Source organism: Porites lutea, chromosome 9 (genome assembly GCF_958299795.1).
Source record: "Porites lutea chromosome 9, jaPorLute2.1, whole genome shotgun sequence".
Lineage (NCBI taxonomy): Eukaryota > Metazoa > Cnidaria > Anthozoa > Scleractinia > Poritidae > Porites > Porites lutea.
Window position 1 is genome coordinate 27,320,810 of NC_133209.1, and position 16,056 is coordinate 27,336,865.

Here is a 16,056-nt window from a genome sequence, read left to right on the forward strand (position 1 = left end):
GGGTGACAAACCGCTGTCTTTTATTTTGTTGGCTCACATAATCACAATAAAATTTTGTCTCGTGGACTCGTGTGCCGGTCACAATAGCTCAGCTGTTTACGTTGAATTTTAACCCATTTGTTTTAGAAAATGTAGAGCCGGGAGTTAAGACGCAGATTAAAATGGATAAGCGACCATCATTTCTTGGTCGAGGCCGGGGAAGGGGACGCGGAGTTAAGGAAAATGACACAAATTCAAGGCAACGGTCAGGACGATTCGCCGGGAATTTACAGTCCCAAGTCAACTTGCATTCCCGTAGTAGGGGTTTAATTACAGCTGGAAAATCATCCGAGACTTATGAAGTTTCTAAGGAGAGAATGGAAAAAGCAGAGGAAATAAAGAAAGCTGCGAAAAGATACATGGAAAAAGCAGAGGACGAGTTTGAAGACTCTTCAGAAGACGAGGAGATCAATGACGATGAAATATTAAATAACACTTTGAAGAACTACAGGCATACTTCTCAAGGTATTGATACATTTTAACATTTCAGCTGCTGTTTTGGCGATTTTATGCACGGTAGAGTGCAATGTACAAAGTTTGATTGTTTTGGTCATGTGGGGACATTCCATTTTTTATCCGCGTATTTAGGGTTTTCAAAAAGGGGGTTAGGATTTTCAACATACCCCACCCCCCCCCTCCCCCTTGGGCAACCCCCAAGTATTTGATCTTTTTAGAGAGGCCTGCTCAAATTCCTATAACCTTAGCCCAATTAAATGCAGGCAAAAAACTTGCAACACAAAATTTTAATGCCAAATTGCACTAAAAATCACAGTTGCAAGTCTTCCTGTATATTGGCCTCAGTATCTGAGCAACATAATTATGACACAAGAAGTGCATCCCTGCAACACCTAAATCCCAGTAGCTTTAGAATAAATTTAAGAAAATTCTGTCCAACAGTTATAGGGTGCTATTATTGGAATCATATTCCTTTGTCTATATGTGAAAAAACAACTAAAAAATTGTTTAAAAGAGCACTTTTCAACTATTATCTTGCTCAGTATTAATCATTGCCACACCAACTCTCAAATGTTATATTTTTTATGTGTGTGTGTATGTATGTGCTTTTCTTTTTTTCCTCTCTTTTGTATATTTTCCGTATATTTTTCATAATTTGTAGGGTTTATACTTTTCTCTTTTTTTCTCTTTTAACCTAAATAAAACTGTAATCTAATCAAAGGGCAATTAACTATATCCTGCCCTCTCCATTTATTCTTGTAACCTGATATTTATTCTAAAAATAGCATCTTCATCTTCAAATCTTGTAATACAATATAAATGGCTTGTAAAATAAATGAATGGAGGAAAAATAAACAAGTAAACAAATAATTGATAAGAGATCAATAAACAATAATGACAACTTCTACCGATTATGAGGCAAATTTTGCCTCATAAACAGTAATAAGAGTTTAGGTCCTGGTTGTTCAAACACTGGATAACACTTAATCCACTGGATAAATCACTATCCAGTGGATTAGTATATTAATAGGGAAATCACTTGTGTTATTCAGTGGATAGAGATTTATCCAGTGGATAGCGCTATCCATATTTTGAACAGCTGGGCCAGAGAACTTGACTTTTTGAATGGTTTGCGTTATAATTGAACTTGCCTTTTGGTTATGTCATTTTTTTATCACAACTTCTGCAGTGCAGTTATATGCATGTATCTTCTATTGCAGATAATGAATCAGATCTACAAAAAGCTGCGCAATATTTACTGGAATCATGCAAACCTGGTGCTAGCATCTGTTTAATTTGTATCGCTTCCATCAAGCACATTGATGCTGTGAGTTTTTACTTAAGTAGTTTTCAGTAGTTCCCACAATATTTTCAGGGATGAAAGTTCCATTAGTCCTGAAACAGCAGTACATATACTCAGCATTGCACCATCTGGTATAGAGTGGAATTTTCTTAGAACAAGGCACATTGTACTCACCATGCCTCATTTAAACTTATCGCTAATGATGAGCTTGGGAGTAGGTGCCTGTACGGTTCGTAGGGGGCCAAATGCAATTAGCAGAGAGGAGGTATCCATGGCAACCCTGGAAACGGGAACCACCCCAAGAGCAGCCACTAACCGGCACCGGCACACTGAATAAATTCAGTGGAGATACTTACCTAAGAGAATACTTACCTCAGAAAATACTTACCAAACCACCAGGCAGGGAGGGAGGAGAGGGAGCAAGAATCCGCAATGATTCGCAAGTTGGCAAAAATTGATCCGCTACGATCAGTAAGCAAAGCTACAATGCAAAGCAACACTAGCAAAAGGGTACACAAGGAGCCCTGCAATTCCCCACGGGCCGCCCCGTAGGTCACATACTGAAGTAGGAGAAGACAACTAGCCAGCTCGCTCGAGTTTAACTTTGCCTAAATGATATTTAGCCACATTTACAAAACTGCTAATGAAGTTGAAACATAACATATGGGGTTGAGGTGTATATGGTGTATATGTTGTTGTTCAGTTTTATCCTGGTGGAAAATAGCACTATATTCCTTGTGTTTTGGGGTATGTTAATTTATGAGAAAATAATAAAATAATGGCTGTCTTTCGTTGCCGAAGATGACTGTCTTGTATTTGAGTTGAGGCCTATCTTAAACAGGTTCTCGTGTGGGCAGTCAGACCCGCTCAGGATCTGCAGTAACACTGATGATTGTTGCATTGGAAACTGCTTGAAGTATTGGCTGAATGTCGTCGGACATGTGCACGCTGATATTCTTGCTGGCGCTGCTATGATAAGAATCTGAACAAGGATAAAATTGAGCTCAACAAAGAACACTACCCATGACTCTCTCAAACATTGTAACATTGTTGTTACCATCATCATCATCACCATCATTGTCACCATTATTATCCTCACAATCATCATCATCATGATCATCACCATCAACTTCATAACCATAGATTATTATAATATTATATGTCAGGAGGAAAAAGTCTGAAAATATATTGTTCTTTTCAGGTGTGGACCTGTAGCCAGTGTTTCTCTACTCTACACCTTCAGTGTATACAGAAGTGGGCCAGGGATGGTGCTGCATATACTCAGTTGAATTCTCAAGAAAATATATCTCCAGCTGATATCCCATGGCACTGGTAAAATAATTTTGATAATTTATCAACAGTCAGGACTGTCATCAAGGGCTGAGGGCCAGGGATTTTCCCAAGGGCTACTAAGAATGTGGCCCTTGATTTCTTCTCTAGGATAATAAAGAGGAGAATTGTGACGTCATGTTACCATGGTGGCAAAATTTCTGGATCACAACAATTGGAGGCTTAACCAACGATGATGGCGACGGCAGTGAGAACTGCAAAAAAGCAATAGGTTTATATTAGCAAAACAAGAACTCTGCACATGCATCATGCTTCTGTACATTTCTTAGCCGTCGTTGCACAAGTGTGCCAATCACATGAAACTTCCTAATTTCATGGCCCACTTTATGGAGTAGGTGAACAGAACACAAAAATTTTCTTTTTCTTAACATAAATATGGTCCTTTTAGATTCAACCCCAGAAAATTTTGCCAATATTTGACAAAAAAATGAAGTTGAATAAGATCGATGGAAGTTTGAAGCGGTGCAAATTCACTTTTTAAGTGATATTTTCAGTTTGTTGACATCCAGAAAAATTTGCTACTATGGCAACGTGACACAAAGACTTCTCTTCTCTATACAAGAAAGATAAAACCACCTTGATTCCCCGCCTACTTGTTGTATTTACCTGGTGTTTTAAAATCTTAGTGACAGCCCTGAACAGTATTCTGAAATGCCAGCCACCTCTTTGCCCCAGCCTGAGAGAGTCTCTTGCTTGGCTTCCTGCTGGAGGGTGGAGCGAAACGATGGCAGACATTTCATAATCAGACTACCTTGAATAGTTATTTACATGTATGTGTCAATGATGCCACAGTATTGAGGTGACTTTTTCTTAATTTTAGCCCAAAGTGCAGATATGAGTTCAAACAATCAGAATGTCCCACAAGATATTACTGCTTCTGTGGAAAACAGGTAACTACATGTATCCTATTGCAATTTTAAAAACTTGACAGTTAGTGAACTCAAACCTGAGTATTTTGCTTTTTGTTGGAATTATATCAATAATATTCATTTGGTACTGTCTTTTCTCAAGGAAAATCCCTCTTTTGATCCATGGCTTACACCACATTCCTGTGGCCAGTCTTGTAGCAAGCCTCTCAAACCTGACTGTGGTCATAACTGCCTGCTGCTTTGTCACCCTGGTATGTTGCTTGTTCATCATTATTAAAGTTGTGATATAACTAGTGTTTTTCTAACTTTTGATTCTCTGGATAAAATTCTCTAATGTTAGCATGGCCATTCAAATTAAATCTCTTTGGCAGAACTTTTACTTAGTTCATAGTTTATAGCCGAGTCAAGTTAAGGAAACATAACAGAAAAATGCTGTACTACCTACATTAAAGTACAAAAAAGGAGTATAAATGGCTACAGTGACATACCACCAAGGCAACACTGTAATGGATATAGGACCTTATCCAGGGGTTGGGATGAGAAGCAGTAAACTATTCTTCTGCAGCACAGGTGCACCATCCGAACTGTTCGAGGTATTGTGATGTTATGTGTGACATGTGATCCCATGCATTTACTGTATTTCGTAACGTCCGCACTCGGCTGGATTCAAGTGATTGGTAGAAATGCTTCATAAAACAATTTTGTACATTGTGATCTCAAATGTTGATTAATGTCAGAAAAGTGAATAAAGATAACTTTTAAACTCAATGTTTTTAGTGTTGTGCTCTGCGTTTTTGTGACGTTTTCACTTGCTTGACACTGACCCACCCTCCCCCCTCCCCCCCCCCCCCCCGACTAATACATTATGTACTAACATTTGGGATCAAGAGGTACAAAATTCTTTGTTTTATTAAGCGTTTCTACCGATCACTTGAATCAAGCCGAGAGCGGGCATTGTGAAATTCAGTAAACGTCTGAGACAGCATGTCCTGTGTGACATCATGATGCCTCGAACAGTTTGGATGGTCCGCCTGTGTTCTACAGTAGCTGCATCATGTTTCATCAGCCTTGTTTGATACCTATATGTTTATTATTGCAGCCTGCTTAATTTGTCCCTTGCAGGTCCCTGTCCTCCTTGTCCTAAGACTGTGCGGGTGTCCTGTCACTGTGCTGTGCATCCTCCTGTTGTGAGACGCTGCAGTGCTAAATTGTGGTCGTGTGGAAAACCATGTGGGAAGCGCTTGTTTTGTGGTCATCATAACTGCGAGACACCATGTCATTCTGGTATGTACTCGTTTCAAAATAAATATTATTGATCCTTGTAATTTTTCATTGGATTTGATAAACTGCTATGCGCGAAATGGATGAAGCTTCTTACTTTTAAATCTTTTTTTATGATTTTAGGTGAATGTTTGCCTTGTCCTAAGGAAAGTTTACAGAGTTGTCAATGTGGTAAAATGAAGAGTAAAAGACCTTGTGCTAGCCCAGAATGGCAGTGTGAACAGGTAGTGTGTCTAGTCTGATCATGCTTGCACTGTAAAATACAGTCCAATCTCTAGTCATACGCAACCACCTGCAAAGACTTAGTTTTTGCTTGAGTAAGGCGATTACTAATAAGGATCAACCCTAGTGATTCCCTTTTTTTAAGATAAATTATATTTAGTAGCTGTGGAAGAGAGCAATATTGAAGCAATGGAATGTGGAAGAAACTCAAGAACAGACCAATGGCCTACCATTGTATTTGGATCTAGTGTCAGATGCATAGGCAGAGTGATAGTTTATTTACAAAAGGTGGTGATGAAACATGCCCTGTAGGAAGGACATTTACGTGGATCATTATAAATTTCTTGGAATCTGCCCACCTTCCCCTTCCCTAAGCCAATATTTTGCCCTAAGTGAGAAATCAGTGTTAATGTTGGCTTAGAGGAGTGGTAGGGAGGCAGTTTCCCAGCAACCTATTATGATCCATGTTTGTTGGTGTTTCTCTGGCTGCATACCCTAGACCTTCTGTGGAAGTCTTTGGTCTTAATGTGTACTTCTAAATCCTTTCAGGTTTGCAACAAAGTCTTGTCGTGTGGTCATCACCGATGTGAAAGAGTGTGTCATGCAGACAGCTGTGGTAATTGTCCAAGAACAGGACAAAGGAAATGTCCCTGTGGACAAACTTGTAAGTAAAACAGACATTTTTATTTACAACTGGATTTTGTTAAGTGACTCATAGATAAGGATATATGTTACAGGTCAAAACTAATTTTACATTAAGATATTTTAATAACCTTCATCTTGGCCCAGCCATAATTATTCATGAATAAGAGCTAGGAGGCAAAGGTTATTGGGACTCAACAACATGATTAAAAAATGTTAACCTGAATTTTGACCTGCAACTTATTGTTAAGTAGCTTAAGCCAATTTCATGTCATTCTGAACATTCAGCTTACACTTTTGTTATTGATCCTACACGTATACTGGATATATATATAATTCACATAATTTTATATGACAATGATCTGTTATAATATAATTACACTTGTCAGGGTAAGTATCCAGCTACGATCATGGACAAAATTTTGGGGACAAATTTGCAAAATTCTTGTGGCACTGTTTACATAATGCACCCTTAATCAAAATATAAAAATAATAATACATTTAACACAAAATCTCTGACTCTTACAGCTGTTTCACTGCCCTGCACTGAAGATGTTCCAACTTGTGGTGGTACATGTGATAAACCCTTAGCTTGCAGCAGACATAAATGTACTCAGCAGTGTCACACAGGATCATGTGGCATCTGCAGGCAGTTGGTGACCAAAACTTGTCGTTGTGGCAAACGAGAAAAAGATGTCATTTGTTCACAGGAGTTCTTATGTGAATTAAAATGCCTTAAAATGAGGCAATGTGAACGGCATCAGTGTAAGAGAAAGGTGGGAGTTTATTCTTAAGATGTCTGAATTATTATTAAAACAGAATAATTTGTCTGGAGAGAAAAAACTCTGAAAAAGGTTTCTGACTTCCAGATGGCGATTGATCCTACATTCTTCAAAAACACTGATCAGATGCTCTAACCACTGCTCAGGCTACTGGGAACTCCAGTGATGAGCAGGTCATTTGTGAACTGACAGGATGACTGCATCACACAGTCACATTACGACAAAAGAACATACAAAATAACGGCATCGCACAGTCATGATGTCTGAATTATTTCATAAAATACCTGTAGCTATAAAAATCCTAGAAACCCCTCCATTCAATTAGCAGCCTTACTGCCCATGGTGCAGATGAGGTTGGAGGAGGGGAGAGGGGAGCTGTTTTTGCAGCAAGCAGTGACGCTTCTCTTCAGCTTTCTGGTGATGTTCATAGTATAATATTAAATTTTACGTATTTGCTTTCAGTGCTGTGGTGGTAGTTGCCCTCCATGTGAACAGACTTGTAACCGAACCCTGAATTGTCGGAATCACAAATGTCCATCACGGTGTCACAGAGGTAATTTATGTAACAAATTATCATTTTTTTGTTGTAAGAAAAGTGATAGAGAAATGTCTTACTGCCTTATTATTCAACCAATCTTTCTAGAGGTATTCAAAAATATGCTTTTACTTTCCATATGGAGCTTTGGAAAATTGTTTACTCTCTATAAATAAACGTTAGTCAGGCAATTTCTTACTTTGCTTAAAGGTTCCCTAGCGGTTCATTGGTGGTTGGGGTCCTATTTATAACCAGTGTCCATTTGTTCAAAGAATAATAATACTGTCTGCCATTTAAATCACTAACTTATTCCAGTAAAACCAACTGTTCTCTAAAGAGGTATTTTTCAAACAGCCCGTACATGCAGTGTGGGTACAGAGGATTAATGACAATTCAATTTAATATAACATGATTGCTTGTAGGCCAATGTTACCCCTGTCCCCTGCCAGTGGACATAAAGTGTTTCTGTGGTGCAACAGTGTTAACTTTACCATGTGGCCGTGAAAGAGTCACTAAGCCACCAAAATGTTCTGAACTGTGCACGTAAGTTTTTTTTATCTTGTTCTTCTTTTCCCTGCTGGAGTACATTTTAGGAGGAATTAAAAACTTTTTATTTTTACTGTCAGAAACTAATAATTTTTGTAAATTATTCTGCTGGCTTTTGTTCTAATTTAATATCCTGTTTTTGTTTTATTGATCCAGACATCCACCAGATTGTCATCATAAACAACGCAAGGTTAGAAAATGTTGATATTAAAAAACAGACATGATGCGTAATAATTGCAGGCAACAAGTGGAGCCCGCAATCCTAATCTCAAGGCTGCTTTTATGTGTGCATGGCACACGTGTAACCAGCTTTGTTTGGATGTCCACTAAGAATGAATGGAATACACAGAAAGAAGAAATGCAATCTGGCCATGCACATTTGGACCTTCTATCACTCGCAATCTGAACTTGTGTGTTTTCACCACCTACCACACACATTGTCCTGCACACTCCATAATAATAATATGGTTATTAATTTATATTAATGTATTATATTTTATACAATATAATCTATGACACTCGAAACACAATAAAGACAAGGAGGGTCATTAGGCAAAGGTTTCCTTCCACGATACGTACAAGATATGTAATTCGCTAGTATATCATTGCTTTGATCACTGAAAGAAATTCCAGGTATATGAAAATTCCCTTGAAACAAGTGAGAACTCAGTTATTCTATCTCAGTAAGCAGTCATTATTTAATTTAGAAAATATCTTTTAAGGATTTAAAGCAATGCTATTAAAACATGATGTTTTGGTGACGACAGGTCACCATTATCAAACGCAAATGAAAGAGACTATGAAATGATATGGAAAGGAAATGAAGGTGTGATACACAACAAAACATCATGTTTTAATAGTGTTGCTTTTTAACCTTAAATGTTTCATAAAATCTTTCGTTAAATGAAAAATTATCTCCTCATTGTTTTTAGCCTCATCGCTGCCATTATGGTGCATGTCCTCCCTGTAGCCAACGCTGTGATCTTGTACATCCTTGCAGGCATACCTGTCCTGCCCGTTGCCATGACAACAAACCTGATCCATCTAAAGTCCCTAAGGTTAGTTCTTTTTTAGTTTTAAAGTTGTGCATGTTAGTGAATGTTCATGAACTGACCATCCAATATCATTACAAAAATATTGGAAATGTCACTTTATTTCAAATCAAGTTTTTTCTCTTTCATTTCAACTTATAAATCATAGGGTAAGGAAAACGACAATGAATATTGGTTTAAACAAAACCAGGCCTTATAGTTCTCATGAGTCTCCTGTAACTTAGTTGTAGAGCACCTGTACTAGTACCCAGTGCAGATAGTGAAGTCCTATGCCCGCATCTTGTTGGGAGAACTCACATTTTGTTTCTGAGTCAGCCATGTCACTGACTGAAAAATGTCATCTTCAAAAGGCAGATAATGTGACAGACACTTAGCTCTCCTTATTAGGGTTGCCATGGTCAGGGAAAAGTCTGGGAAAATCGTTGCTGTTGTCAAAGTCAGTGAAAAGTCTTGGAATTCTTTTTTCCGGTATATAGTTCATAAGTTTTCTTCAAGATTTTGAAATGCATTTATCTTTTGGAAAAGCTGAAAAGTATGCTGCAAAGCAAGCAAAGTGATAAATTTGACACTCTGCACCTGACACATGTAGTAGTTGTGGTCAGTGGTTTTCGTTGTGAAGCTTTCTTCCAAATTCCTTCTCCCTCTTTCTGCGAAAAGCGGAAAGAGGTTGAAAATGAAGAGAAAACAAAAAAAAAAGCCTGCAAAAAAAGCTAAAGTGAATGTAAACATGGATTGTTTCTCATTAATAAAAGGTCAGTGAAAACTGTTGAAAGGCCAGTGAAAAGTCAGGGAATTTTTATTTTTCTGATGAGTGGCAACCCTGTCTCCTTTTGCAGCAAATTATTAGTTCTGTTTGCAGTAGTTAAATTTTTATTACATTTATGCTAGTCTGCATGACTATATAACTTTTGAGCTTGTTATTTTTAGACACCACTCAATGGTTGGCCAGCTGGGTTTAAGTCTGCCTCAAATCCTGCTGAGTTTGTTCCGATGCCATGCCCACCATGTGCTGTTCCAGTTGAAATGTGAGTAGTTGTGCGCTCTGACCCAGCCAGACCTCCTTTCCCATTTCCATTTTCCATTTATATTGGTTAGTTAAGGGCCTGTTTACATGGAGGTGTGGGACCCCTGGTAGGTGAGGTAACTGGCCTAGGTGGGGTAAGCCACCTGTCCATATAATCTCTCATTTTAATTTGATCACGTTTACATGATAGGTGGGGTGACCCGCCAAATGTTGCCTCACCTACCTGTGGTCCCCGCCTCCATGTAAACAGGCCCTAAGTCAGATAAACACATAAACAAACTAAGCGAGGGCAAAGGACATCCTTTGTTTCAATCACTTTCCAGAATCAATCCAGCAACATTTTGTACTTTTAGGCTTAGACATCACTTTTCCAGTCTGCAATGCTGAGCACTTTTAGATTGACTTAGCTATAATCTAGGATAGGAATTAAAATGCAATTTTTGCATTTTAAGTTTTTACTCACTAGTTATTTTTATAAAGGCCATGTAACACTTGTTATATACCTTTATTAGTGAAATAAAGATTATTATTATTAGACAGTGGCATTTTCTAGGAAAAAACTCTAATGTAGTTTTCATTTGAAGTGTCACACCTACTTAAAAAAGACAAATTTTTATTTACAAATTTAACAGAAATGTCATCATTGTAATTTATTTATAACTGTCATAATATGTCATTCAAAATACTCAAACAGGTGGACTCTTGAGTGTGAAAGGATATCTTCAATAGGAAAATATATTTGTCAACAATAAACCTAGCATGTGTAATGTTCCATACTTTACTTTTTAATGTTTCAATTAAGCATTTAATATTCTTTTTTAAATTATGATAGGAGCTGCTTTGGAAAACATGAGGTATGTTGTCTACATGTATAATATTGGGTTTTTCAAAATTTAAGTGTAGTGTTTTATCATAAATTATTTATTAATATAAAAAAGCCTAAGAATAAATTTCTTTGTCGTAGGTCTCCACCCTGCCATGTCACTCTGCCAAACCATTCTCTTGTGCACGAGCCTGCGGACGACAGTTGCCATGTGGAAACCACACATGTCAGTTGGAGTGTCATGTTGTCAGTGAGGCAGCCACGAATGACCAAGAGGTATGAGTAATTAAAATAGCATTAATTACTGTAGGTTAAGTGTTAAGTTATGGAAATACATCTCACCTTTCAGTACATATCGCCCGGACAGAAAAGAAGTGCACTGTGAGTTATTCAAGCCTCCAGTCTCCCCTTGAGTACCATAAACTGCCACTCACCTTTTTATAGGAAATTAATGATGCACTTTATTAATGCGATTTTAAAAAATTGCTTTAATTTAATGCATCTTAATTTACATCTATGTTAATTTAAATCACACTATTTTACATTATTGTTGATTTACAGCACCTTTATTTTTCAATAACAAAACCTCATCTGCTCATAGTTCCTTTATCAGTATACTGATCTTGTACTTTTCAGAAGAATTTAGATCAGTGTTTAGTGACCTTCTGAAATTAAACCCCCTTGAGGCAAAAATTAATGAAAACAACAAAATCATCTCATGTTTACAAATCTTTCTGGCCCTTTATTAAAAAATCTGAGCCATGTTAATAAATAATAAATAACAATAAATGTATTGCTTTTTGTACCTGTTGTCTTAAAGTGCTCTCCAAAATAGTCCTCAATTCCTCAACACTATATTAACTGTAGTCAATAACAGTAGTATAATTATAGTTATTGAGAACATTTCACTTACCAGTAATTTTTTTTGTCTGTTGTATAGGCTGGTAGGGAATGTCAAGTTTGCGAGGAACCTTGCACCAAGCCACGCCCAGAAGGATGCACCCATGACTGTCCACTACCATGTCACAAAGGTGACAATTTAACTGTCATAAAAGAATAATGAATGTTAGCTTTCTGAGAGAAACTGCAGCAATGTTTAAAATGATTCTTGCATGTGAAAACTGAATTGAGGCTGACTTTATATTGATTGTTTATTTTAGGTGATTGTCCAAGTTGTAAACAGGTGGTAAAGTTGTTATGTCACTGCAGACTGATGCCAGTTTATGTGTCTTGCAGGTATCAAACATCTTATTAATTTGTAATTAGAGACCTTAAGATACACCATTCCTGCGTGTACGGCTAGGTTAACTTCTTACTCCAGAGAAATGGCCAGGCTACAGGTTAGGATGGTGATGCATTTATCACATCTGGGAAATCATGGTTACCTTTTAAATAACTACATAGCAGACATGTCCACCAGCACCTACCTGTACCCATAGCCAGAAATGGTGTATCTTAGGGACTCTATTGTCCCACAGCTATTAGCATTTTTTTCATAACGCTTTATGATACGGCAATTCCTAGATTTTGTACAAGATACAATTGAACCCCGCTTTATAGACACCCACTTAATATGGAGTCACCTCGTTATTACAGACAGTTTTTTTTTCCTTTAGGAAAGCAGTTTACATTTTCTCTTAAATAATTCAACCCACTTGCAGTGTCACCGGGAAAACCGTGAACACTTGAAATATTTCAGGAATGCATTTTGTGTTACGACTAATCACAGCAAAGATCAGCACATGCGAGCAAGCATTTCCTGATTAATGTTCTTGCTTGCAGTTTAGTTTTCTCATGCCTGATTGGCTTTTTTCTCACATCACAATAACATTCCAGAAATATTTTTGGTGTTTACAGTTTTCCCGGTTGACTGTAATACGGACATGTGTTAATGCAGACAACTTTTTTCTTGATGTTGATGGTCAATGTTCCCAGTGCTGTAGTATACCAGATAGGATGAACTGTGGATGACAATTTTAGTGGCCAAGGCTACTAAACTAGGTTCATGTCACAAAAATCCTGCATAAGTAGAAGTACTGCTAGGACAAGAATGCCGATGTGTGCTTATGTGTGACGGTGAATTCAGAGCCAAGTGAATATGTAAGAAAGATAATTTTTCAAACAGTCTCAGTGGAACTTTTCTTTTCTCTGCCAGTGATACAAAGTACTTTTTACTGAAGATTATATTCCCCCTGGCCACCTACCACCTCATTTGAATGGGATTCTATATGCCCATTTGTATTTTTCTCACTGTTTACCTCAACTTCCATTCATTTTAGCGAGCTGACTTCATCAGATGAACAAACACGTAATGATCTAACATCCTGTAAAAATCAGTGCCCAAAGAACCTTGCTGCGTGTGGTCACCGCTGCCCATCTCTATGCCATGCCGGGTCCTGTCCCTCACCCAAGACATGTAGTAAGAAAACTGCTGTAAGATGTCCTTGCAGACGGAAAAAGAAAGTGAGCTTGTTTTTAATCTAGTAAAGTAAAATTCTGAAAATAAGCCCCGGGGCTTATATTTTGTAAAGGCCCTTATATGGAGGGAAATTTGAGTTTCAAAATAGATTGGGCAAGCCTTATAGCGGGAAGTAAATTTACCGTTTTTGCTTTGTTTTACTTTGTATTTGAGGGCAATTTTCCAAGTACAAGCTCCGGGGGGCTTAGATTTGGAGGGGCAATTTAACGGAGGGGTTTTTGCATTACGAGTTTGGGGAGCTTATATTTGGAGGGGCTTAAACATGGAGGGGCTCATTTTTGGAATTTTACGGTATCTGTTATGAATAGTTATATGTTCCAAAGAGTTTCTCAAGCTATCTGTTTTCTGCAATTATATATTTACTTCCAAATGAACTTTGTTTGTATCTGTGAGTAGAGGAGAGAATATTCAGGCTTTTTTTCCAAAGTCAAAGCAATAATTACAATCTAGCTAACTCCAAAGGGAACACAAACCCAACTATTAATCAGGCAATCACAGGTCAGACTGACAAGAAAGGAGTTTGAGTTTAGTAGTTCAACAGTCAATCAAAAAATTCAAAGTTTTGGTCAGCGTGGTTAAGAAAGTGCAAAAAATATTACTCGATTGATTTCATCTAGTTTTTGAGAAATCTCTGTGACAAAAAAATCTGTTTATATCCTGAAACCGTGCTGAGAAATAGGCTAATGTTTTGAAGAAACTCTACGAGGAGGTAAGGTTGTTAAAAACTTAAAAATAAATCAGTTATTGGACCCAGCTTTTGTGTAATATGAATAGGCCTCGACATCCTCCGCGTAAGTCAGCCCCATACAATAACATTGTTAATCATGACTACACCAAAATTCTCAAATCTGATTGGCTATCAACTGTCCTGATTTATAATACTACGCAGTCATCCGATTTTGTTAATTACTCGCATGATTACAGACAGAATTGGACTCCACTCAGTCCTATTATCATTAGTAATAACAGATTAATTACAGAATATCTTATTCAGTATTCCAGATAAAAATGATTCATAGGTTTCTGCTTTATGTGTTTTCTTAAGGATTTCCCTTGCCATGTGGTCCAGAAAGGTGAAGCTAAAATGGACTGTGACAAAGACTGTGATGCATTTAAAGCAAGTGAAGAGAAACTGGCCTCAAAGGAAGATGAAATCAGAAAAGAAAAAGAACGTAAAGCACAGCAGGTAATAAATTCTTCTCTCCTACCGCTGATCCTTCCGCCAATTCTTTACTTTTACTCATGCACCTGTCAGAAAAAAAAATACTTGTTCTAAGATGGTTAGTTTCCAGAGCTAGCAAATCTTGTAGAAGACTGAATAAGTTCTATACTGTCTTTAGTTAAGCAATTATTTTAATAAGGTCGTCATTATTTATGGCTTCACTTTTTGGGACAAATTTTTCTAAACTCAGGAGAAATAATAAAGAGTGTTCCAGTTAACAAAAGGGCCACAATGGCCACAACTACCATGACCACAAGGACCACAACAGCAATAACGACGGCAGGGATTGAAGGGCCTCAAGAACCACAAGGACGTAGCCTGTGTAGCAAGCATTTCCGTGTGGTTTCGGAGCAAAGAAAGACCGAGGAACAAGATTTTCAGCTTTGGTCACGCAAAAAATGGAACGAGAGCCAACACCACTCTTTTACTTGCCCCATTTTTCCTGTGATCTTTGACTCTCGTTTCTTTTTCTTTGCTCCAATTTGACCCAGTATAACATCTCAACCTAACAATGTAGCAACACCGAGAAAGGTGGGGCAGAATCGCTATTTCAGCAATAAAACCCGCTTCGAAAACAACTCCAAATTTCATATCATTTGGCGCACTCAAATAACTCCGTGCTTTTGACATGTTATGTGTCATCTTGTTGTCCTTGATGAAACCAAACTCGCACAAGTGAGCCAATCTCATTGCCAGAGCCTCCATTACTTTTCTCCAGCGGAAGAGGCATCCCCCTGTTACTGTACAAAAGGTTCGCGGCCTCTGGGAACAAGATGGCATAAGAGCCTGCGCATAGGCTAGAACCCGGGTGATGCATTAAGGGTGATGCATGTGCACATATAATGTAATTTATTCAAAATCGAGCTGAAAATGCAGGAACTTGCTGCAAATGGCCACTTTGGGTTCCACAGGATAACCAAGAAACACAGAAATTCCAAGATTATGAATTGCGTATATTAATTTTTCCTGCAGGAGGAACTTGAGTGGTTTGAGAGGAAACAGCGTGGAAAGAAACGAAGACCAAGAAAACAAGTAGAAGAAACAGTAGAACCAACCTGGTTCCAGCGTCACATGTTTACCATTCTAATGGTGTCATTAGCAGCTGGCTTAGTTTCAGGACTTTTTGTGATTGCAGTGACCTAAAAACCTTGATGGATTAAAAGAAATGATGAAGAAATAACCCTGAATTCAGGGGCACGCAAAGACAATTTTCGGAAAATATCTGTTCGGAAGACGATTTGAGATCTAGAATTTTCGGAACATTAAATTTTGTTGTAAATTTCTTGCTTGCCTGCCTCTCCTAGGATTTTCGAACATCTAAAGAATGGTATAATTGCCTATTTTTATCGGATTTTTACCCTAAAAAGGTCACCTAGAATTTTCGGGAGCCTTTTTTCTGGCTGGAATTTTCGAAAAGGTAAGTTTTGATCC

The 16,056-nt window shown here is 37.8% G+C and overlaps 1 protein-coding gene across 1 annotated transcript; it reads left to right on the top strand.

Moving 5' to 3' along the window:
* Positions 1-64: 64 nt before the first annotated feature.
* LOC140947482 (NF-X1-type zinc finger protein NFXL1-like) lies at positions 65-16,055 on the top strand. Its single transcript, XM_073396595.1, has 21 exons — positions 65-504; positions 1,716-1,822; positions 3,000-3,130; positions 3,969-4,038; positions 4,160-4,268; positions 5,140-5,301; positions 5,422-5,522; positions 6,070-6,184; positions 6,691-6,938; positions 7,407-7,497; positions 7,902-8,022; positions 8,182-8,215; positions 8,958-9,083; positions 10,005-10,102; positions 10,934-10,955; positions 11,066-11,200; positions 11,865-11,955; positions 12,085-12,160; positions 13,204-13,387; positions 14,449-14,589; positions 15,598-16,055. Exons 1-21 carry the CDS (start codon positions 162-164, stop codon positions 15,766-15,768), a joined length of 2,676 nt encoding a protein of 891 aa, XP_073252696.1. The 5' UTR covers positions 65-161; the 3' UTR covers positions 15,769-16,055.
* The last annotated feature ends 1 nt before the right edge of the window (position 16,056 follows it).